The sequence below is a fragment of the Trematomus bernacchii genome, unplaced genomic scaffold (assembly GCF_902827165.1).
Source record: "Trematomus bernacchii unplaced genomic scaffold, fTreBer1.1, whole genome shotgun sequence".
Lineage (NCBI taxonomy): Eukaryota > Metazoa > Chordata > Actinopteri > Perciformes > Nototheniidae > Trematomus > Trematomus bernacchii.
In genome coordinates, this window is record NW_022987552.1 from 1,611,349 (window position 1) to 1,635,593 (window position 24,245).

The 24,245-nt window shown below is 41.0% G+C and overlaps 3 protein-coding genes across 6 annotated transcripts; all 3 read left to right on the forward strand.

Moving 5' to 3' along the window:
- Positions 1 to 1,897: 1,897 nt before the first annotated feature.
- Positions 1,898 to 16,621, forward strand: LOC117477203. 2 transcript variants are annotated; one of them, XM_034123866.1, is made up of 7 exons: positions 1,898 to 2,180; positions 2,648 to 2,974; positions 3,099 to 3,359; positions 3,757 to 3,843; positions 3,930 to 3,958; positions 8,003 to 8,114; positions 16,233 to 16,621. In XM_034123866.1, exons 1-6 carry the CDS (start codon positions 2,126 to 2,128, stop codon positions 8,048 to 8,050), a joined length of 807 nt encoding a protein of 268 aa, XP_033979757.1. In that variant the 5' UTR covers positions 1,898 to 2,125; the 3' UTR covers positions 8,051 to 8,114; positions 16,233 to 16,621. The 2 variants fall into 2 exon arrangements, with proteins under 2 accessions (XP_033979757.1, XP_033979758.1); XM_034123867.1 differs by lacking the exons at positions 3,930 to 3,958; positions 8,003 to 8,114; positions 16,233 to 16,621 and adding an exon at positions 3,464 to 3,600.
- Positions 13,349 to 16,621, forward strand: LOC117477200. 3 transcript variants are annotated; one of them, XM_034123861.1, is made up of 7 exons: positions 13,349 to 13,798; positions 14,063 to 14,353; positions 14,983 to 15,243; positions 15,412 to 15,528; positions 15,710 to 15,814; positions 15,892 to 15,920; positions 16,121 to 16,621. In XM_034123861.1, exons 1-7 carry the CDS (start codon positions 13,738 to 13,740, stop codon positions 16,154 to 16,156), a joined length of 900 nt encoding a protein of 299 aa, XP_033979752.1. In that variant the 5' UTR covers positions 13,349 to 13,737; the 3' UTR covers positions 16,157 to 16,621. The 3 variants fall into 3 exon arrangements, with proteins under 3 accessions (XP_033979752.1, XP_033979753.1, XP_033979754.1); XM_034123862.1 differs by having other exon boundaries at positions 14,066 to 14,353; XM_034123863.1 differs by lacking the exon at positions 15,892 to 15,920.
- Positions 16,622 to 18,591: 1,970 nt separating this feature from the next.
- LOC117477174 lies at positions 18,592 to 21,028 on the forward strand. The gene is made up of 5 exons (XM_034123822.1): positions 18,592 to 18,596; positions 19,384 to 19,676; positions 19,806 to 20,078; positions 20,331 to 20,417; positions 20,667 to 21,028. The coding sequence occupies exons 1-5, from the start codon at positions 18,592 to 18,594 to the stop codon at positions 20,675 to 20,677; spliced, it is 669 nt and encodes a 222-aa protein (XP_033979713.1). The 3' UTR covers positions 20,678 to 21,028.
- The last annotated feature ends 3,217 nt before the right edge of the window (positions 21,029 to 24,245 follow it).

Below are 24,245 nucleotides of genomic sequence, written 5' to 3' on the forward strand. Positions count from 1 at the left end.
GCTACGGCTATTGGGCCAACTCTCCACCTATCAGGGGAATGTGGGGTTGGGCCACGGCCGGCCATTGCCGCTCGAAAGCGCTGGAGACGCTGTAGTACATATGCCAGGCCTGTAAGTGGCACTGTAGTCTGCCACAAAAGCAGCGAAGAAGACTTCCCGCGCATATGGTAACCATGGTTACCCTTCTGTTTATTCTCCGCTATGGCTTTTTTTCTCCCTCCCCGAGGCAAGCGTTTGCTCCCGCTGCTTTAATTCAATGCAATCCCTCCCCGTCGAGGCAAGCACCGTAATTCTCTCCGGTTAGTCCACCAGCAGATGACAAACACCCACCTCTCCGCCTCTTCCAAGGGACGAGGGGACCGTGCGGCAGAGTTTCAGTTTCAGTTTCACCGGTCAAGAGTTTAAAGTTCAAATCTTCCGGACAAAATTATAAAAGTGTCGGTCAAAGGTCTTCTTTGTTATTTATTGAGCTTTAAAACAAATGAATAACGACTCTATAGGCCTATAATAACACGGAGGACGGAGATCTATTTTTCTCCCCCTCTTCTGACTTCATCAGAGCACGGCTCCCCTCTCCTGCAGGGGGGCGTGGTCTCACAGAATCAGCCCCGTAGACAGCAAACAGCAAATAGAGCGAAATGAGGCATGGCTAAAATGCATGATCTGTTTGGTATTTTGAAAACAGAAACGTATAAATATACCTTATATAGGTATGGCCCTACAATATATCATTTAAATATAGCATGATAGGTCCACTTTAAATTAAAGGTGGGGTAGGTAAGTTTGAGAAACCGGCTCGAGATACACTTTTTGTTATATTCCATGGAATGCTCTTAACATCCCGATAGCAATGAATATCTTAAGTGCTTTGACAAAAAATCCTACCTACCTGTCAGCCTTCCATCTGTGCACAAACTTATCTCGTGCCCTCATTGGTCATGTGCGCGTTCGTGTGTGTTGGAGGAGGGGCTCTGTAAGGAAGTGGCAGATTTTTTCCGGTTGTGTATTTTCAAATTCTAGCGCACTCGAGCTGGTTTCTCCAAAATTACCTACCCCACCTTTAAATAAATAATATTTCACATCAAAAGAAACAACAATGTTTTAACAAATCGTATTAAATAATCTGATGACAGAATTGTAAACAGAATAGCTGAAACTTTAACAAAATAAATAACTCAGTTACCTCTAATCTTTAACCCATGTTTGTATCATTGAGTTAGCACCGTGTGTGTGTGTCCACATCGAGACGGGTAAAGTTTAACCACACCTCGGAGCGCGTTCTCTCCGCCATCTCCGCTGTGTGTGTGTGTGTGTGTGTGTGTGTGTGTGTGTGTGTGTGTGTGTGTGTGTGTGTGTGTGTGTGTGTGTGTGTGTGTGTGTGTGTGTTGCTGCATGTAGCAGCCGAGCGTGTGTGTGTGTTGCTGCATGTAGCAGCCGCGTGTGTGTGCGTGTGCGTGTGCGTGTGTGTGTGTGTGTGTGTGTGTTGCATGTAGTTGGCGACACTAAAACTGCAATATAATGTTTGTGTAGCAATAATACATATGACATATCTTTTTTACATGTCTCCAGTACCGATAACAAGACCGATAACGTCGGAGCTTAACGGTACCACGGTCTTCAATAATTCAGCCCTGGGGCCCGTTTAATACCGGGGCTCGGTACCCATCCCTATTCTTAATATGTTTCTTAAAAGACAAGTTTGAGTTATGAGAATATGCTTACCAACTCCATGATAAAATCGTGGGAAAATAACTATGATCTTTCATAACGTCACTCTGAGGAAGTGACAAAGTATTAATCACAGAATGAAGAAGCACCATCTTTAAGAGGAAACCGTTTCACACACAGTCATCAGAACAAGAGGCAGAGGAAACCGTTTCACACAGTCTTCAGAACCAGAGGCAGAGGAGACCGTTTCACACAGTCTTCAGAATAAGAGGCAGAGGAAACCGTTTCACACAGTCTTCAGAACCAGAGGCAGAGGAGACCGTTTCACACAGTCTTCAGAACAAGAGGCAGAGGAAACCGTTTCACACAGTCTTCAGAACAAGAGGCAGAGGAAACCGTTTCACACAGACAGTCTTCAGAACAAGAGGCAGAGGAAGCAGAGAGACGGAGAATCACGATGGGAATCACAAATAAAATGTCTTTATTTCTCATTCTGCTGCTTCAGCTTACGGGTAAGAGTACATGTCAGATCTATATAGCTAACAGGAACATTTTAAAAGCGTATCTTCTGATATCGTAAATTGTACTTTATAAACAAACTGCTATTTAACTAAGACAGCCACATTTCATTGAAGCTAAAAGGTGAGTTTAGTGAACTCCTAAACCAACAATAAGGTACTTATTGAAATATTATGTAATCATAATGTATAATTTCATTTTACATTATGATTTAGCTCATCTTATTCTTTTGACTTCTTACACATCTCTTGCACTATTTTTATATTCTGTTTCTGTTGCAGTATTTTTATAGTTTCTTTTGTCTTATATATATATATTTATTTTGCATTATTTGAGGAGCCTGGGACTAAACTACCATGTACTGTGCATCTGAAAATGATCTTACCCATGACTTTAAAAGTGTTTTTAAAAATAGTTTTTCCTGTGCATTCTTTCTTATTCCCTCTCATTTTCCGAGCAGCAGTAACCGGAAAGCGTTTCTTCACTGTCAAAGTTGGAGATGAAGTCACTTTTCCTTGTACCAATGTGATGGACCATCAGGATAAATGTGATGGTACTACTTGGCTCTACAATGAATCAGGAGGCACAGCAGTAGTAACGCTGGTGGACCGTGGGCAGGTTGGTGAAGAAGCCAAAGCTAAATCAGACAGACTGAGAGTTACAGAGAATTGTTCTCTGGGTATAAAGAAGGTCACAGAGGAGGATGCTGGTCAATACTCCTGCAGACAGGTCAGATCAGGACAACAACAAGGAGAAGACGCTCTGGTGTACCTGTCTGTTGTTAGAAGTGAGTATTTACATCATAGTGTCTTCAATAGAGCAATATACTGAAACATACCAGCCGTTATGATTACAGGGATGAAGATAATTGAACTCTTGTTGTCTTTCTCTCTCAATATCTCCACCTTCAGTGACTGAACATCAGGACAATGATGAGGTGACGTTACGCTGCTCTGTGACGACTAATGGATGGTGCAGACACACAGTGAAGTGGCTGTTTAATCATCAAGATGTGGATGAATATCAAAAAGATATGAAGACATCAAAAGACTCTGTGACATTTCTGACTTCTCATGTTGGTTACACATCAGGGTTTCATTTATTTACTTGTCAACTAACTGATGATTACACAGGATACGTTTCCCTGTTTCCCTTCAGCCCTTCTTCCTCAGGTGAGAACATTTTGTTTATTTTAGAAGTTTTAGTTTCACATTTTAACAGTACAAAGGTTCACCGCAGACAGTTTGTGACTGAAGACTTTTGTTCATCTGTTCAGGTGAGGACACAAAATCAACAACTGAAACCAAAATCAAATCAGGTTCCACTACGACACCTTCAGTAATCAGCGACGCTCCAACTGACAAACATTTTTTATTTTTCTCTTCGTCCTTCTTTCCCCCTAACTTCTTAACTGTACGTGTTTTCCTTTTTCGGGTTATTTCTAATGGAATAAATAAGAAAACAGTTATTTGATTAACTCACTCTGTGTTGATGAATTGGCAGTTTCTGCTATGTTGAACTCTAAAACCTACAACATGAATATCTTCTATGTTTGTATTCTCTCTCCAGGTCTCTTGAGGGTCATCGTGGTGTCTGTGGGTTTAGCAGCTCTCATAATGATCGTTGTGGCGGTCAACATATGGACAAGAATTAAAGGTGAGAACATTCACAGATGAAACGTAAAAACTAAAACTGGATTTTTTTAATTGTGGAAACTAAATATGGCTCTCTTTTATTTTCAGAGAAGAAAACACAGATGGATGAAATCAGTGTGAGTTTTTAAAACAAAATAATGAACTGTTTTTACTCTCTCTTCATTATAAACTAGAAGAAGACAGAAATAAACAGCACAAGTGAAGAGGATGCAAATATTAGATGAACATGGAATATAATGCAGTTCATTACAGACACAAAGTACAGCCTCCAGAGAGACCATAGATCTGAATCAACACCTCTTTGACACCGTCAGTAAAAACATGATGAGTTCAGATTAAAGAGATGATTCACTAAATTACATCACAACGTATACAATATTCCCCCGAAGTCAGTGAGAATGAATCAGATCAGTTGTGTGATTACTTTGATATCAACTCATGTGCTAAGATGAGATGACACAAAGATTTATTTCCAAACTGCCCCGGATAAACATCTGGCACTTTCAAAAGTCTCAAGATGCCTGGAACACATACACCACTGGATGAGCAACAACTCCCTCCAACTGAATGGCAGCAAATCAGAGGCCATTCTGATTGGAACACCACATCAAACACAAACAACTGATATCCCTCATATCAGCATCAATGGCCACTCCATTCCCCTCTCCCCACTTGTAACGAGGTGTGAAACTGGACTCATCCCTCTCATTCCAAGCACACATAAAAACGGTCTGCCAAGCCTCATACTACCACCTGAGGAACATCTCCAAAATGCGACACTCCCTCACGAAACCGGACGCAGAAAAACTGGTCCATGCCTTCATCACCTCCCGCATTGACTACTGCAATTCTCTGCTTGCAGGCATTCCAGCAAAAACCACTCAGAGACTACAATATGTACAAAACTGTGCCGCCCGGATACTCACAAAAACACGCAAATCAGAGCACATTACCCCCATCCTTCACTCACTCCACTGGCTCCCTGTAAACCACCGGATCAACTAGTCCTCATAATGGTCTTCAACGCCATCAACCACACTGGCCCCACCTACCTACAGGAACTGCTAACCAGAAAACATTCCATACAGTACCTCACGCACACTCAGGTCAGACAGCTCCAATCTCCTGGCTGTTCCGCGGACAAAACTGGTCACCATGGGAGACCGTGCTTTCTCCTCCCTGGGTCCACGTCTGTGGAATCAGCTTCCAGAGAACATACGGACCTCGGCATCAATCTCAGTTTTTAGGAAATGCCTCAAGACCAGTGGCGGCGCCAGGGTATGGCTGGGGTAGGCTACAGCCATACCAAGAAATGGCTTAGCCCTACCTTAGCCCCACCATGAAAAATGATGTTAAAGTAAGCAAAATAAAGTCCGCCAACTCGCGCGAAGTAAATTGCACAGACAGCAGTTAGTAAGATTGATTTCAGTAGCCACTTGTCTGGAAATACCGAAGACTAGAAACGGTTTTGAAAACTTTTGTCACGTAGTGATCATCTTCTCAATAAAACATCTTTAATAATGTCTTCTGGCCAATCAGAATTACGATAACGGCGTGGAGTTGTTCCAGGAAGTCCCGACGGAGAATACTTTTGCGGTAGTACATCTCTATATACATCGATACAACATTACGTGTTGATAGAAATCAACACGTAATGAAATAAGACCCCACGGTTTGATGATTGATAGGTGTGTGTGGGCTGTCTTTCATTTTGACACACAGAACAATGGGGGCTATCCACCCTTATCCACAATGTAAAGTAATTCACAAAGCCTCTTCTCTCTGTGAGGAGCAGCAGGTTCAGCTTTCAGAACAAAGTAAGTAACAAAAAACTAAAATGGCATTCATTTTTTTAAATGTGTAGTAATAGATTTATTTATTTTTCTTCTCAAGAGAGTACTAGAATGTGTATTTTATTTTAGTATTTCAAAAAATCTCCTGGGGGAGAATCCCCCCAGACCCCCCTGCAGGGGTTGGGTTTTCAGCATGTCAACTCTTTCACCTGTGGGGAAATTGCAGGATTGGCTCCAGGTCGCCCTTTTTATTTACCACAAGACAAATGTGCCTTTTTATGAATTTCATACAGTTCAATTTGGATTAAGACAGGGAAATAAGCTAAACCTCACGCGTGGCGTTTCACTGTCGGGGGGGGAGGGGGGGGGCGATATAGCGTGTATGTAATTACATTGCAAATACTGACTTGAGCCCCACCACTGTATGGGTTAGCCCTACCATAGATTACCCAACAAAAATACTCTGGCGCCGCCACTGCTCAAGACCCACCTGTTCCACACCGCATTTTACTTAGGGATGCTCCGATCGATCGGTCACCGATCGATATCGGCCGATACTCACTCTCTACCGATCGATCGGTGCTCTCTAAACATGCCGATCGCGAGGGCCGATCGCATGACGTAAAATACATGACACTTTTCTCTGTACGCGGCAAAACAAGCTCGCCAAAATGGCTTCACCGGTCTGGCATTATTTGAAGGTGTCCGAAAAAGACAGTAAAATAGCGGCCGGTATGCAACGTGTGTGAAGCAGAAATCCTGCAGCTCCACCCGCTGTGACGGACCGGTGAGCGGAGCAACACACACTAATGGCGCATTTCCATTGCAGCGCGTAGCTCGCTTTAAGCGTGCCGTGTCGTGCCGTCCCCTTTTTTGGTTGTGCTTCCACTAGGCCTCGTTCCGGCGCGGCACGGCGCGGGGCCACTTTTTCCCCTCTTTTCTGGCCCTAGAAAATTGTGGTTCTATCGGGGGCAAAGAAACAGGGCTGAGTCGGGCTGAGTATGCTAAACTAGAGAGAGGAGCGCTGGCAAGAGGGCTAGAACTACAACAAGATGGACATATTTGACCGTGATTTAATTGTAATACACGTTTCAAAATGATGCCGAAGTAACAACATACTGATACCGGTTAGTAAAAACCATGAATTAATGCTTTGTCAAGTCTGCAGACAGACGGCAGGCGAAAAACCTTTTAAAATTCGTGTTTTTCTAGATGGAGATTGGCTAAGCTAACGCAGTATATGCCCCGACCGTCCACACTCACAACAACGGCCTATACAGACATAAATAAAGTAGCGACTGTATTCACCATGACACAGGCAGTCTGTGGTGTGTACTTGTTTAACTTTTGTCGAGTTTCTGAACATATATAAGGAGCTGTGAGCTCTGAGTGCTCACAGCTAACGGCTGTGTTGTGTTTCTGGATTTCTCATTGAAGATGACGTCACGGCTCCGCCTACACTGCGTTACTATAGTAACTACCCCAGTTCCTAAACTGTAATGGAAGCGCAGCATGAAGTGAGTCGGCCCTGTTAAGGCCCAACGCGGCCAAGCCGTACCGAGCCGTACAGAGTGTGGCCGAGGCCGACCGTGTAGTGGAAATGCGCCATAAGAGTTAGACCTAACACACTTAGCTATTTTATCTACCTCTGGAACAAGCTAAACTAGTTATACATATATTTATTCTTCACTGTCGGCCTCACTCATTACTGGATCAGCGAGCTGCATGAGACGATACTGACGGGCTGTCAGGAGAGAGAGAGAGAGAGAGAGAGAGAGGGGGAGAGAGGGGGGAGAGAGAGAGGGAGAGAGAGGAAAAGAGAGCGCTTGCTAATTTCTCCCGTGGTATTATCCAAAGTGAATGTAAACTTGAATAATATACATAATTTGAATGTAATAATTAAGTTGATTGTTGTTTGTGGAAGCTCCAGTGAATGAGCCCCATTAACTGAGTTTTAAACATCACTTTAAATGGAAGATTTAAAGTGATGTTTAAATCTTCCATTTAGGCCCCGCCCACTCGATCGGATCGGCGATCGGTATCGGCAGATACTGATTCCGGCGATCGGCCCCAAAATTGGCGATCGGAGCATCCCTAATTTTACTGACTGTCCTTTATTTTATTTTAATTTTTTAATTTGTTAAACCTTTTATGCTCTTTTTATTTTTTATATTACCATATTTTATTCAATATGCTCCTTTAGATATATATTTATTTTATTTGTTTTATTATTTTCTCCTTATAGCTTTGTGAAGCACCTTGAGATGACGTTGTCTTTAAAGTGTGCTATATAAATCAAATGTATTATTATTATTATTATTATTATTAAGACCAACTCAGTGTTGTTGTTGTTGTTGTTTTCCTCAGGTGCGTTATGATGTAGATGATGGAATAGTGATCTATGAAAACATCTGACCTCCTGATGGAGTTTGAGCAACACTTCTGCCTCCATCAGACTCCACTGATCAACAACGTCTACATCCATCATCATGGAAGATTTTAAGAACATTTTAAATGTTGTATTGTTTTATCTATATTTGGATTTATTAAGCAGATGGATTTTAACTTATTTGAACAGGAAATCACAATCAATTCTTGTTAACTTTCCTTCTGTTTCAGAGCTGATTTTAATATATAATGATTGTTTTTGAAACTACAACAGCTGGAGCTCATTTTAATATCTCTGTGTGCAGAATAACTTATGTGAATGTATTTTCACGTAGCATTGCTCTTCACATATATTTCTCTTATGTACATTGCCTTGTTTTTTATGCTGCTGCAACGCAAACATTTCCCAAATTGGGATCAATAAAGTACCTACCTACCTACTGTACCTACCTACCTACCTACCCACCTACCTACCTACCTACCTACCTACCCACCCACCTACCCACCTACCTACCTACCCACCTACCTACCTACCTACCTACCTACCTACCTACCTACCCACCTACCTACCTACCTACCTACCTACCTACCTACCTACCACCTACCTACCTACCTACCTACCTACCTACCCTACCTACCACACCTACCTACCTACCCCCTACCTACCTACCTACCTACCTACCTACCTACCTACCTACCTACCTACCTACCTACTGTACCTACCTACCTACCTACCTACCTACCTACCTACCTACCCACCCTACCTACCTACCTACCTACCTACCTACCTACCTACCTACCTACCTACCTACCCCCTACCTACCTACCTACCTACCTACCTACCTACCCTACCCCCCACCTACCTACCTACCTACCTACCTACCTACTACCTACCTACCTACCTACCTACCTACCTACCTACCTACCTACCTACCCACCCACCTACCTACCTACCTACCTACCTACCTACCTACCTACCTACCTACCTACCTACCTACCTACCTACCTACCTACCTACCTACCTACCTGTTTAGGTCTAGGTGTGTCCAGTTTCACACCTAGGCTTGTTACAAGTGGGGAGAGGGGAATTGATGCCGATACTGTATGAGCAGTGGTTTGGAAATAAATCTGTGTGTCATCTCATCTTAGCACATGAGTTGATTTCAAAGTAATCACACAACTGATCTGATCTACCTACCTACCTACCGATCTATCTATCTATCTATCCATCTATCTATCCATCTATCTATCTATCTACCTACCTATACCTACCTACCTACCTACCTACCTATCTATCTATCTATCTATCTATCTATCTATCTATCTATTTATATGTTCAATGTTCAGCCTTAATGATGTCAGTCACAGTTTCCTCTTGTTTAACCTGATCATATATTCTGCAAATAAAGAAATGTTTCTCTACGCTGTGCTCTTCCTCCGTCTCCTCATCCATGAACTCACAAGAGTAGTTCATCTAAAATCAGGTATTACTACGACAGCTTCTGTAATCAGCGATGCTTCAACAAAACTGTTCCCAGATAACACAACATATTTTTGTATTTTTCAGAACAAGGTATTTGCCAAATAAAGTTACTTCATTTAGATAAAGTGCATTTTAATCTCCAATATACAGCAGTGTTTCCCATTCATCGATTCATTTGTGGCACCACAAATGAATATCATCCGCCACAAATAGATCTCATAATGGTGGTCTAATGGATAGTGAGGTGGGCTGATGATCGGAAGGTTGCGAGTTCACCAGGAACACCACCACTAGTAGTGTGCCCTTGAGTAAGGCACTTAGCCCTCAGTTACTCCAATGTAATTGGTCATTGTAAGTCGCTTTGGAATAAGGCGTCTGCTAAATGCCTAAATTGTAAATTGTAAATTATATTTTTGGGAGAATAAACCCCACAGATCCTCAACTCCGGTGTGTCTCACTCATTAACAACGCAACACAGAGCAACAAGAACGTTGTCTGCTACAGTAGCCATGAACTCGCATGTATTTTCTTATTTGACGGGGGGGGGGGTGGATGCGTGGGCCACCTGAATAGGTCCCGCTCACACGGGACCATTTGCGTTTATGCACAGTATGCGTATTCAAAAAAGTCTTCCGTTCACATGCATTAGTTTCATTTAACGTGTCTGTTCAAACGAGGCCGCTGGAAACGCTGTAGTACATATGCTGGGACTGTAAGTGGCGCTGTAACTTCCGCCAAAATACACCAAAAGCCGCGAAGAAGAGCAACCGAGCAGACCCGCTGCAATGTTGCCATGGCTACCCTTCTGTTTAAGCCCCGAAACTGAAACTGAAACTGAAAGAAACTGAAAGAAACCGAATCTGTGGATATTGCATCCCGACCAAGAAGGTCTCCGTGGAGAGGACGGCTCAGAAAGAGAGAGATATTCTCTACAAACAACGGGTGAGATCCTCCTTTGTCAATATAATGGATCAATGCATGAAATCTGACTCTGTTTATTTTGTTTAAGGAGTATATTGGGCGTTAACAATTCTGGTTTGCCTTTTATAATATTATTTCATTCAAGAACCCCTTGTGCGTTTAATTAACACAGCTATTTTTGATAGTTGCTGCAGGAGAGGTGGGGAGAGGCGGGGCTATCGTTATTTTTTCAGGAAATATTCGTATCGAGGTGATTACACGGACTCGGTTGACCCCCCAGAGCGTCCCACCTTGGGACCCGTTATTGTGTCTGGGGTCAGTTTCTATCGGCCTCGTGTAAATAATAGGGCTATACGCACGCGAAACTATGCAGATACAAGCAGTTTTCTCCTCGTGTAAACGGCGCCTAAGGGGCCTTTCTTGCCGGGGGGGGGGGGGGGGGGGGGGGGGGGGGGGAACACTGTACAGTATCTCTCATTGTCCTATGTTGAACTCTAAAACCTACGACATGAATATCTTCTATGTTTGTATTCTCTCTCAGGCAGTGGCGGCTCCAGAGTATTTTTGTTGGGTAATCTATGGTAGGGCTAACCCATACAGTGGTGGGGCTCAAATCAGTATTTGTCTTGTAGTAAACAAAAAGGGCGACCTGGAGCCAATCCTGCAATTTCCCCACAGGTGAAAGAGTTGACATGCTGAAAACCCAACCCCTGCAGAGGGGTCTGGGGGATTCTCTCCCAGGAGATTTTTTGAAATACTAACACAAAATACACATTCTGGTACTCTCTTGAGAAGAAAAATACATACATCTATTACACATTTAAAAAAAAATGAATGCCATTTTTGTTTTGTTACTTTGTTCTGAAAGCTGAACCTGCTGCAGCAGTGCACACACCTATCAATCATCAAACCGTGGGGTCTTATTAAATCAACACGTAATGTTGTATCGATGTAGCCAGATGTACTACAGCAAAGGTATTCTCCGTCGGGACTTCCTGCAACAACACCACGCCGTTATCGTGATTCTGATTGGCCAGAAGACATTATCAAAGATGTTTTATTGAGAAGACGATCACTACGTGACAAAAGTTTTCAAAACTGTTTCTAGTCTTCGGTATTTCCAGACAAGTGGCTACTGAAATCAATCTTACTAACTGCTGTCTGTGCAATTTACTCCGCGCGAGTTGACGGACTTTATTTTGCTTACTTTAACATCATTTTTCATGGTGGGGCTGAGGTGGGGCTAAGCCATTTCTTGGTATGGCTGTAGCCTACCCCAGCCATACCCTGGCGCCGCCACTGCTCTCAGGTCTCTTGAGGCTCATCGTGGTGTCTGTGGGTTTAGCAACACTCATTATGATCGTTGTGGCGGTCAACATATGGACAAGAATTAAAGGTGAGAACATTCACAGATGAAACGTAAATATATTTTATATTTTTAAAAGTGGAAACTTAAGGCGACTTTCTCTTTACTTTTCAGAGAAGAAAACACAGATAGATGTGAGTTTTTACAACAAAATACTGAACTGTTTTTACAGTTGTTTCACACTCTTCATTATAATCTGTATAAAGACAGAAGAGAGAGAAACAGACAAAGGCTGCTTTACCTAAATTACATCACATCCTACAGGATTTTCCAAATGTAATGTTTGGATCTAAAACCACCTCAGTGTTGTTGTTGTTTTCCTCAGGTGCGTTATGATGTAGATCAGGGGTGGGGAACCTTTTTCCTCTCAAGGGCCATTTCAATTTTTTCAACATCCTCCGAGGGCCGTACAAATGATTGACCTCTGCTTAAAAAAACTAAAAGCACAGCCCATTCATTTGGCCTTTCTTTCATGCTGTGCAAAGAAAGAGCAACCTCTCAATCCAGATATCTCACCATGACTCGTGCGTGCATTCACGTGCACGGTTCATCTTCGTCTGATCATCGGTTCCATCGGGGCGAAAAATGCCCGATGGCACCGATGATCAGACGAAGATGACACAATTTGACAAGATGCCCTCACGGGTGCCTTACGAAGATCGTTGATCTCAATGGGATTCACCTGGTTAAATAAAGGCCACAAACAAACAAACAAACGAAGGGCAAAATGGACACACGAATTCAACACGAAAATGAACCTTAGCAAGGTCCTTCAGCAATATTTTGGCATGCCAAAGATTTTGCCACCGTTCGCGAAGTTGCTGCCGGAGCCTGAGAAACTCCACCGGCGGTCATACAATGGCTTAAGATGCCCTCACGAATGGCCCGATGTTGTTACGATCAGAGCCGAATTTGAACATTTCCTTTATCGTGTTTCCATCTGGTGTCAATTTCGGGACAGTGTGACGCGGGCTTTACGGATGATAGGAAAGGAGCTTTGAAACTTCCTTTAGAATCTCCTTTAGGTTAGGGAACACTGGACAATTCTTTAGGAAAGGAAAGGAGAAAATGCTCACACATGCACTAGTTGTGTTAAATGTACTTTTAAATACAGTTGTAAAACAAGTGGTTTCAGTGTGTACTTTTAAAAAAAAATTCTGTCCCACAATACCTTGCGGCCTGAACCGTGACTGAACATGTTCACGGAAACAACCGACCGTGACCGAGTTTCAAGTTTCATGTTTGTTGCATTAGATTGGATCAATGCATGCAGGAACGTTCAACTTTAGAAAAACACTTCTCAAAAATGTTTTGGCTGTTTTGACGTCTATGACAAATTCAGATATACAAAAATGTAAAGTCACTTCTAGAAGGTTGGTCCTACTTATCACAGGAAGTGGGTGCAGCATCTCTCAGATAAACCACTTTCTCAGACACTGTTGTGTCTCGCCAGATTTGTTAGTATTATTTCTCTGTTTAGTTCATATTGTCAAGTCCGCGTCTGCCAACCCTTTTTTGTTGTCTGTCATTTCCTGTTTTACTTTGTGAGATCCTTCTCTAATTTCAGGTAGTTTGACTCCTACCTGGTCAGGTGTGCCAATTGACCTGATTACCTGCCCCGCCCTTATTGTTTGCACCTGTGGAGTCCCTTGTATGTGTATTTATTCCCTGTTTTCTCTGTGCCAAGTGCCAGATCGTTTTGATTCTTGTGATGCCTGTCAGCCAGTTGTGTTCTGTGCTACAGTGAATTTAGGTTAGCTTTTGAGAAGTCTTTTGAGCGTTTTTGTATTATATTGTAATATCACCACAAGTAAATCCTTTTTTGAATCATCTTTTGTCTGGAGTCGTGCATTTGGGTCCTATCATTTTTGTGTGTGCCCCAGTCGTAACAGACACATTTCATCCGAACAAGAGATAGAGGAAGCAGAGAGACGGAGAATCAAGATGGATGAGTTCAAACGGATTAAAATGTCTTTATTTCTCATTCTGCTGCTTCAGTCTACAGGTAAGAGTACAGATGATGTGTATATGTATAGCAGGAACATTTAAAAAGCATTTATTAATGTCGTAAATGGAAATGTATGAGCTAACCTTCATTTAAACACGACAGTCAAGTAGCTTTTTCATTTTTCAGCAAGGTGAATAGTGAGTTTAACTCTTGGAAACCACTGATGAGGCACATATAGAAACTTTGTACTAATAATATTATCACTGATATTAATAGTAACACTTTCTTTCCTGCATATTCTTTATATGTCTCTCTTATCAGCAGCAGTAACTGGTCAGGAAAACTCCCTCACTGTCAGAGTTGGAGATGAAGTCACTTTGCCTTGTGACATTGAGGGAGATAACCAGGATAACTGTGACTGGAGCTTCGGTGAAGCAGAAAATCTGGTTGTAACTAGGCAGATTGATGGAGAAGCTGAATCAGACAGACTGAATGTTACACATAATTGTGCTCTGGTTATAAAGAAGGTCACAGAGGAGGATGCTGGTTTTTACACCTGCACACAGATCAGATCAGGAGAATCCTCTAATCTTCTTCTGTTTGTTGCTACCGGTGAGTATTTACATCCAACACAGTCTCACGGCATTTCGTGTTATAGTCACGAAATTAATCTATTGATTCGTGTTCACCAACACGATTTCGCAATTTTTTTCGTGTCACACAGAACGATTTAAAAAGCAATGTAAATAATAACAAATTAGAAGGAAAAAAAGATGACATAAAATCCAGATGTCAGTATTCTGAGGCTCTGAGCCATTTCTTTTCCTCACTGACGGCAAAAAAACTCACACATTATACAATTTAAAATAAAAGGGATAGGGTTAGGCTTAGGGTAAGATATTGAGTAAGAACATGTTTTTTATGAACCACACAGCTTCTGGTCTTCCAAGACCCGACCGGACAAAAAGACGTGTTGCAGGCACGAAACATACTACCAATAGAAATACATTGCTTTTAAAATCGTTCTGTGTGACACGAAAAAAAGGTGAAAATCTTGTTGGTGAACACGAATCAATAGATTAAATTAATTTTGTGACTATAACACGAAATGCCGTGAGACTGGGTTGTTACATCATAGTGTTTTCAAACTGTCTCTACTGAAACATACCAGCAGTTTTGATTACAGTGATGAAGATAATCTAACTCTTGTTGTCTTTCTCTCACAATATCTCCACCTTCAGTGACTCAACATCAGGAAAACGATGAGGTGACGTTAAGCTGCTCTGTGGTGAATCCTGAATATTGTTCCCACCAAGTGACTTGGCTGAATCAGGGTTGGGATGTGGATACAGATCTCAATACATCCGGGCATACCTGCTCGGCCTCTTTCACATTTCAGCCTGCTGATGTTAGTCCCTCATCAAGGTTGTCATATACTTGTGATATAACGAATGTTTATACAGGAGAACAACTTCAGCTTCCCTTCAGCCCTCAGCCCTCAGGTGAGAAAACATGTTGAGATGTTTAAAGTTTCAATTCAAACTGACCGATTCACTTCAAACAATATTTTTATTTTAAGGATTTAAAGTGCTATTATTACATCACAACATATGGTTCACTAAAGACAGTTTGATACCGAACAATTTGTCGAGTTTTGTTAATCTCTTCAGGTAAGGACACAAAACCAGCGACAACTGAACCAGCGACAACTGAACCAGCGACAACTGAACCAGCGACAACTGAACCAGCGACAACTGAACCAGCGACAACTGAAAATCCCAAATCAGGTATCACTACGACAGCTTCTGTAATCAGAGATGCTTCAACAAAACTGTTCCCAGATAACACAACATATTATTGTCAGGATAAGGTATTTGCCAGATAAAGTTACTTTAAGTGCATTTCAATCTCTGATATATCTCTGATTGTCCCATGTTGAAATCTAAAATCTATGAATATTTTCTATAGGTTTTATTCTGTTTCCAAGACTCTTGAGAGTCATCCTCATGTCTGTGGGTTTAGCAGCTCTCATAATGATCGTTGTGGTGGTCAACATATGGACAAGAATTAAAGGTGAGAACATTCACAGATGAAACGTAAATATATTTTATATTTTATTTGTAGAAACTCAAGTCGCCTTTCTCTTTCAGAGAAGAAAACACAGATGGAGGAAATCACTGTGAGTTTTTACAACAAAATACTGAACTGTTTTTCCAGTTGTTTCTTTACACTCTTCATTATAATCTGTATAAAGACAGAAGAGAGAGAAACAGACAAAGGCTGCTTTACCTAAATTACATCACATCCTACAGGATTTTCCAAATGTAATGTTTGGATCTAAAACCAACTCAGTGTTGTTGTTGTTGTTGTTTTCCTCAGGTGCGTTATGATGTAGATGATGGTACAGTGAACTGAGAAAACATCAGACCTCCTGATGGAGTTTGAGCAACACTTCTGCCTCCATCAGACTCCACTGATCAACAACGTCTACATCCATCACCGTGTTTCACATCAGGAAGACTTTAAGATCATTTTGAGTTACTCATTGTTCTGTTCTAAGTTACATTTATTTAGCTTGGTTTTAACTTCCTTTAGCAGGAAAGAGCATTTCTCCTTTTTCTTTTGTTACTTCCTCATATGGCCTGACGAGTTCAGAGCTCATTTAAATATGTACTGATTGTTTTTGAAGATACAGCAGCTTGAGGTCAGTATTTTATCTCTGTGTGCACGAGAATCATTTGAACCTCCTTTCATTTAGCTGTGCTGTGTTGGGATGTGTTTGAGGGGTCTTCACCCTTAATGAAGTCAGTAACAGTCCTTTCTTTATAACATGTGATGACCATATCATCTGCAAATAAATACATGTTTATCTTAGTCTTACCCTGTGTTCTGTGATTCCTCCGTGTATTTCCAGTGTTTAGTGGACAGTGTTTATAACTCTGAATGTCCTTTACATCACATCTCATTCAGACAAGAAGTGCAAACAACTTCCATGACGAGCAAGCATCCTGCATTAGCTTTGAATCAGAACAACCATTTTAAGGTGCTTTATTTTTACATTAGAGCAAGTTAAATGAAAATGGACGGCTTCAAATAAAAAAAAAACTTCAGCTCTCATGAAATATGATGTGAGAAATTGCAATGTTCACAGCAGCCTCAAACCGGACTGACCACAGATCAGATTAAACCTCGTGCAGAACTCTATAAAGTGTCTTATTTTAGGGACATGTTCTGTCCTGCCTATGAAATGTCATGTAATCCATGCCTAAAATGCTCAAACATGCACTAGTTGTGTTAAATGTACTTTTAAATACAGTTGTAAAACAAGTGGTTTCAGTGTGTACTTTAAAAAAAAAATTCTGTCCCACAATACCTTGCGGCCTGAACCGTGACTGAACATTCAGTCGTTCACGGAAACAACCGACCGTGACCGAGTTTCAAACATTGTTTGGCTGTCTTGACGTCCACGACAAATTCAAATATACAACAATGTAAAGTCACTTCTAGAAGGTGGGGTCCTACTTATCACAGGAAGTGGGTGCAGCCTCTCAGATAAACCACTTTTTTAGAGACATCACATCAGAACAAGAGATAGAGGAAGCAGAGAGATGGAGAATCAAGATGGATGAGTTCAAACGGGTTAAAATGTCTTTATTTCTCGTTCTGCTGCTTCAGTCTACAGGTAAGAGTAAAGATGATGTGTCTATGTATATCAGGAACATTTAAAAAGCCAATTTATAGATGTTGTTAAATTGATTTTATCAGCCAACCTTCATTTAAACCTGGGGTGTCAAACTCAATTTCATTGCCGGCTTCATTAGCATTATATATCATATATAATATATATATATAAAATAACGTATTATATTACATTATTGCCTCTGCATTGGATTATTATTGGTTCTGGTAATAACTTCATATATAACTACGTCTGGAAGCAGAAGTCAAGTGCAAATATTCAACAATTGCTTAAAAAAATGGGTTTGGTAACAAAAACATGGTTGTGCATCGACATATTGTGAATGCACATAGACACAAAATGACTGCATGTGTTTGCTCACTAACATTATTCTGTGTTACTGTTATATAAATCCCGTGAATGTAGGAGACTTAGTTAGCCTCATCATATCTCATCAATTAGATATTGATAATTAGGTCAAGCACTATTTAAGTAGGCTATAAATAATTTTAATTCAGCAACAATTACATTACATGACATGTCACTTGTTAGACGCTTTTATCCAAAGCGATTTACATACTCAATACTGTGGACAATCCCCACAGGAGCAATTTGGGGTGAAGTGTCTCAGGGACACAACGACATGCTGACTGCAGTGGGGTTTGAACCTGTGCTCCCCTGATCTGAACACCAACGCATTAGTCCACTGCGCCACACGCCTCCTTAATACAATCTTTGAATAGTCTGAAAGCCAAGAGTTTGAAACCCCCTGTCCCAGACCCTGTCACTCACGGGAGGATCACAGAGGAGACGGTGAACGCAGAAGTTTTCCTCCTGCATTCACAAACTTTACACTGTCTGAATATATGACGTTCATACTCTGCAAGCCAAGACCTCATGTTTTTGAATCGACCAAAGCACCCGAAACGCACGTTTTTTTTTAAAACATACAGACACCGACTGACTCTCACTTCCTCCAGCTCTTTCACTGACCGCCTCACTCAGAGTGCCGCTGATTAAAACGGCTGATATAAAGACGCTTCAGTGGCATGTCACAGAAGGAGATGCATTGTGGGACATGTAGTTTATGGGCACCGTGGATCTATAAAGCGTCATATAAGCGTATAATAGACGTTTTATCTTCTTTGCAAGCTCTCGCGGGCCACATACAATGAGGTATTGGGTTTAAAACCTGTGATTTAAACACTACAGTCAAGTAGTTTTTTTTCTGGGAGGTAAATAGTGAGTTTAACTTTTGGAATCCAATAATGAGGCATATTGAAACTTTGGTAAATGTAGGATTTTCCTAACGGACCGTCTACACAGCAGCGTTAAAAAAATCTTGAAACGCTTCTGCCCATTCACTTTGAATGGGGTGACGTCACTTTCCCTCACTTTTCGCCGAACTGCATTGTGGGCAGGCGAGCGGAGATTTTCAGGATTTTCAGGATTCAAAGTTGAACAATGTTCAACTTTTGAGGCTGAGGTGGAAGCGTCAGCCAATCAAATCCCGTGTACGCAAATCTGACAGTTCAAGCTCTAGCCAATCAAACGGCGTGTATGCTGGGAGAGACATACCGCAGGTCATTTCCTCATATTCCAAAACATGGAGGAAAAATTAGCGGTAGGGAATCACCCGGTGCTTTATGACCAGTCCCTATTTACCTACCGGGATATAAACCGGAGGAGCCAGGCATGGAGGGAGGTGGCAGAGACAGTGGTAGGTTTTCGCCTGTTTTGGGGAGTTTATATCCAGTTTACTTCAAACTTTTTTGCTTCGTATGTCGCGGGCGGGAGATTCATGTGATTGGTTGTTCGCAAAAAATCCCCAAGCTTCAGATACGCCCACCTCCAAGATTTTTTTAACGCTGCTGTGTAGACGGTCCGTAACACCGACTTCTTTATATTTCTCTGGTGTTTACAGCGGCAGTTAAAGACAGCCTTCCCTCTTCTTCACTGTCAGAGTTGGAGAGGAAGTCACTTTGCCTTGTAGCGGAGTGAGAGATGATCAGGACGGATGTAACGGTACTGACTGGACCTTCAATCATTTAGGACCCAGAGAAGTAGATCAGGTTAAACGTGGGCAGATTGTTGAAGAAGCTAAAACTAAATCAGACAGACTGAGTGTCGCAGAGAATTGTTCTCTGGGTTTACAGGAGGTCAGAGAGGAGGATGCTGGTCGTTACATCTGCACACAGATCAGATCAGGACGACAACAAGGAGAAGACGCTCATGTTTACCTGACTGTTGTTAGCTGTGAGTATTAACATCACAGTGTTGTAAACTGCATCTATAAATATACTGAAACATACCAGCAGTTATGATTACAGTGATGAAGCTAATTGAACTCTTGTTGTCTTTCTCTCTCAATATCTCCACCTTCAGTGACTGAACATCAGGACAATGATGAGGTGACGTTACGCTGCTCTGTGTTGAATAATGCATGGTACAGACACACAGTGAAGTGGCTGTTCCAGGGTCAGGATGTGGATAAAGATCTCAAAGATATGAACACATCAGAATCTCACTACGAGGCCTCTGTGACATTTCTGACTTCTCATGTTGGATACAGATCAGGGCTTCATTTATTTACTTGTCAACTAACTGATGATCACACAGGGGAAGTATTTCTGTTTCCCTTCAGCACTCCGTCCTCAGGTGAGAAAACATGTTGAGATGCTCAAAGTCACTTTAAACTCACCGATTAATTAAATAAAACATTTGTATTTTATGGCTTTAAAGTGCTATAACTATATCACAACAGATGGTTCACGAAAGACAGTTTGATACTGAAGACTTTTATATTTTTATAATAGGATCATTTTTAACTGAACACGTTTTGCGTTTTCGGCTTATTTTTAAAGAATACATCAGAAACCTACAACATAAATGTTTGTATTCTCTCTCCAGGTCTCTTGAGGCTCATCGTGGTGTCTGTGGGTTTAGCAACACTCATTATGATCGTTGTGGCGGTCAACATATGGACAAGAATTAAAGGTGAGAACATTCACAGATTTACAACAAAATACTGAACTGTTTTTACAGTTGTTTCTTTACACTCTTCATTATAATCTGTATAAAGACAGAAGAGAGAGAAACAGACAAAGGCTGGTTTACCTAAATTACATCACATCCTACAGGATTTTCCAAATGTAATGTTTGGATCTAAAACCAACTCAGTGTTGTTGTTGTTGTTGTTGTTGTTGTTGTTGTTGTTGTTGTTGTTGTTGTTGTTGTTTTCCTCAGGTGCGTTATGATGTAGATGATGGTACAGTGAACTGAGAAAACATCAGACCTCCTGATGGAGTTTGAGCAACACTTCTGCCTCCATCAGACTCCACTGATCAACAACGTCTACATCCATCATCGTGTTTCACATCAGGAAGACTTTAAGATCATTGTTTTGTATGAAGTTAGGTTTATTTAGCAGCTGGATTTGAACCTTTTAGCATTTTACTCTTTAAAAAAAGAAATGTTTTACTTTCTTATATTGCCTGAAGATTTCAGAGCTACTTTTAATATCTACTGATTGTTTTTGAAGATACAGCAGCTTGAGCTCAGTTTAATATCTCTGTGTGCTGTGTCTGCTGTGTTGGGATGTGTTTGAGGGGTCTTCACCCTTAATGAAGTCAGTAACAGTCCTATCTTTATAACATGTGATGACCATATCATCTGCAAATAAATACATGTTTATCTTAGTCTTACCCTGTGTTCTGTGATTCCTCCGTGTATTTCCAGTGTTTAGTGGACAGTGTTTATAACTCTGAATGTCCTTTACATCACATCTCATTCAGACAAGAAGTGCAAACAACTTCCATGACGAGCAAGCATCCTGCATTAGCTTTGAATCAGAACAACCATTTTTCTTTTTACATTAAAGCAAGTCAAATGTAAATGGATGTTTCATCAAAGACAGAGACCCTTCAGCTCTCATAAATAAGATGTGAGAATCTGCAATGTCGACTTAACTATTAGTAACGTTCGCTGCCTTATCGCTCCAGAAAGCCAACCCACCCCCCCTTACTGGATATCCGTTGTTTATCTCTGCAGCTGATCTAATACATTTCAACATCACTGCAGCTTCACACCGGACTGAACACAGATAACATATTGAACTCACATTAACCCCTCTAAAGGGTTTTGTTTGAGGGTAATTCCAGAATTGGAAGACATTTTCTGTAGCACCAGAAATGTCATATAATCGATACCTATAGTTGTGTTAAATATACTTATTACACTGCAGTGTTTCCCCTACCATTGTCTTGGAGGGGCGCTGCGCCCCGCCAACGGAGCCCCGCGCCCCCCCCTGAAATTCAAGGTGTTTAAAAGAAAAATGTATATATATATATATATATATATATAGCACCAAATTGCAACTAATCTATATCTACTGTCACTTTTCACATTGAACATGTGCTCTTTTATTAAATAAACTAAACGCTTTCATTTTAAGTTGTGAGTTTAGTGTTTTTGACCCTAAGAAACACTGATGCATTAATCAATAACAATAATCCACAGCTCCTCTCTCTGCTCCAGAGGATTTAAAATATATATATCCCAATGCCACCCCAAATGTTTGCTCTAGAGTGGATTTTGTTCACATTCACATGACTGGGAAGCTGTCAATTTATTGCAAATGAACATTGTTCTTTTGTCATTGAAAGAGTAATTTGTTGATGGTCCCCAAGTGAACACCTACCGGCCTTTTGCAAATGTTTTGCCCACGTCTGCACAGCCCTCCACTTTAAAATACAAGTCACTGTAGTTTGCCATTTACTCATTGTCCTATGTGGTTTTATTAGCTTTTACGGTTCTTTGTATATTTACATTTACATTTGGTGTAAATACTTGTCTTTAGTATTATTTTGTTATGCTAAATTGTTTCTTAAAAATGCTTGGTTTTTATTATCCACATATATTTATTTTTTAACTACGGTACTATTGCAAATTACAATTCCCTGTTTTTGCTAACAATAAACTTGATTCTGATTTTGATACTTCTTGTATGGCGGAGAAGAGTTCACCATCGAAATACAGCCAGGATAAACTGACGCTGAATATCCAACCTAAAACCTAGCTTCACCAAATATCCAACCTAAAACAAACTTCACCGAATATCCAACCTAAAACTAACTTCACCGCCATACAGAACCTCACTACAAACATAGCTAACGGACAGTTCAGTAAACAGTAGCGTCACACAGAGAAAGGGGGTGTGTATTTCACTCACCCTTATTTGTAGAGGAAGGCCATTATCCTGTCTTCTTACATACAGTAGAAGTGAAGTGGTCAATAACCGTTGAATTCCCGCCAGCCTTCATAGTACAGCGGATAAGCACAACAATTGTGCATTTTATGAGAAAAGCATGACATTTCTAACATAGTTAGAGCATACCATAAGGTTTATTTTCAGATCTGGAGGGAAGTCAGATTTGACCTGTGAGGACCGTGAGAGGTCAAATCCAAGATGGCCGCCAGTCTCTCGGGTCAAATGTTCAAACACGCTTAATTTTGGAACCACACATTGTAGAAAAACATTTAAGGTGTCATATCCAACTAAATTAGGGATGCCCAATCATTTGGTGATACTTTTGAGATCGCCAGAATTCAAGAAAATGCATTTAGGTGAAGATAAAGGTAGAAATTAACCAAAAATAAGCTGTCAATCAGTTGAAATTTGGTGTGTGTGTGTGTGTGTGTGTGTGTGTGTGCGTGCGTGTGTGTGTGTGTGTGTGTGATGTGGTATATCCAACTAAATTAGGGATGCCCAATCATTTGATGATACTTTTGAGATCATAAAAGATAATAAAATTATAAAATGCAATAACGTGCTTTAACCAGTAGGTGTCCCTTTCTATCAGCTGTGCACCGTTATGGCGTAAATACAGCCTATCTACCAATTGGATCAAATATAAAAGTCAGCCGAATTAGTGTTGATACTGCAAGGAGACGTATTGTGTGAAAAGAAATGTAAGATGTTGTTTAATTGCTTATATATTTAAGATCCACGTCAAGTTTTCAGTTTTGGCGGCAGTTCCTGTTTGTCTAGAAGTCTTGTCATCAGGGCTCTATACATAGAGTTAACTACGGCAGATATGTCATATTTAATGCAGCCGAAACGTGTATTACAATGCCGTTATGTGATGACTTTCAAAGAGAAAAGCAAGCACACTCGGAATAATGTATTATTTAATTTTTGTATACAGTCTATGGTTGCTACAGAGGATTGTGGGTAATGTAATGTCTTCGGCCATCCAAAACTCATAGAAAACGACTTGTTTCTCAGAATTGAAGGGGAAAACGTGACAAAAGCATTGAACACACACTAAAACCTATCAATGTCGTTTAATTAACAAAGATAATCTGGTGTTTTTGAGTTGATGAGTAGTGGAGATATCACTGTCAAATCAATACAGTAAGGGGAATACTTACTTCCGGGTGTACAATTCTCCGTTATCCAATGGGAATGGACGCTCACATTGCCTTTAACAGCCTCCGACACAAACGAATGCCGCTTCCCTAAGCGTCAAATACCGCCGCCGATAGGAATACATTGCAATCAGTTGAAAGCTATTTGCGTCTGTTTATGAAGCTGAAGGAGCCTAGGAGCGTCCCAACTGCACGCCTCGGGACCCTGACCAAGCGTCGCTCCTGGACGTTTATGGAGTGAGAGTGTGTTGCTTCTGCATGTCCAGATCATTAATAGTAACAATCAACTGATTCTTATACACTTTCAAAAATGTTTATGCTGCAGCCCACTGACATGGTTTGAAATCAATATATTATCCAATTTGTGACCCCCCCACAGGACTTAAAAAGCACCTA

Excerpts from the sequence above, each read along its gene's own strand:
- LOC117477203 (XM_034123866.1), top strand. The coding sequence starts at position 2,126 with ATGGGAATCACAAATAAAATGTCTTTATTTCTCATTCTGCTGCTTCAG. Across the intron at positions 2,181-2,647 it reads TCTGCTGCTTCAGCTTACGG|CAGTAACCGGAAAGCGTTTC; the intron begins GTAAGAGTACAT and ends TTTTCCGAGCAG. Across the intron at positions 3,360-3,756 it reads CTTCAGCCCTTCTTCCTCAG|GTCTCTTGAGGGTCATCGTG; the intron begins GTGAGAACATTT and ends TTCTCTCTCCAG.
- LOC117477200 (XM_034123861.1), top strand. The coding sequence starts at position 13,738 with ATGGATGAGTTCAAACGGATTAAAATGTCTTTATTTCTCATTCTGCTG. Across the intron at positions 13,799-14,062 it reads TCTGCTGCTTCAGTCTACAG|CAGCAGTAACTGGTCAGGAA; the intron begins GTAAGAGTACAG and ends CTCTCTTATCAG. Across the intron at positions 15,529-15,709 it reads AACTGAAAATCCCAAATCAG|GTTTTATTCTGTTTCCAAGA; the intron begins GTATCACTACGA and ends TATTTTCTATAG.
- LOC117477174 (XM_034123822.1), top strand. Across the intron at positions 19,677-19,805 it reads TTACCTGACTGTTGTTAGCT|TGACTGAACATCAGGACAAT; the intron begins GTGAGTATTAAC and ends CTCCACCTTCAG. Across the intron at positions 20,079-20,330 it reads CTTCAGCACTCCGTCCTCAG|GTCTCTTGAGGCTCATCGTG; the intron begins GTGAGAAAACAT and ends TTCTCTCTCCAG.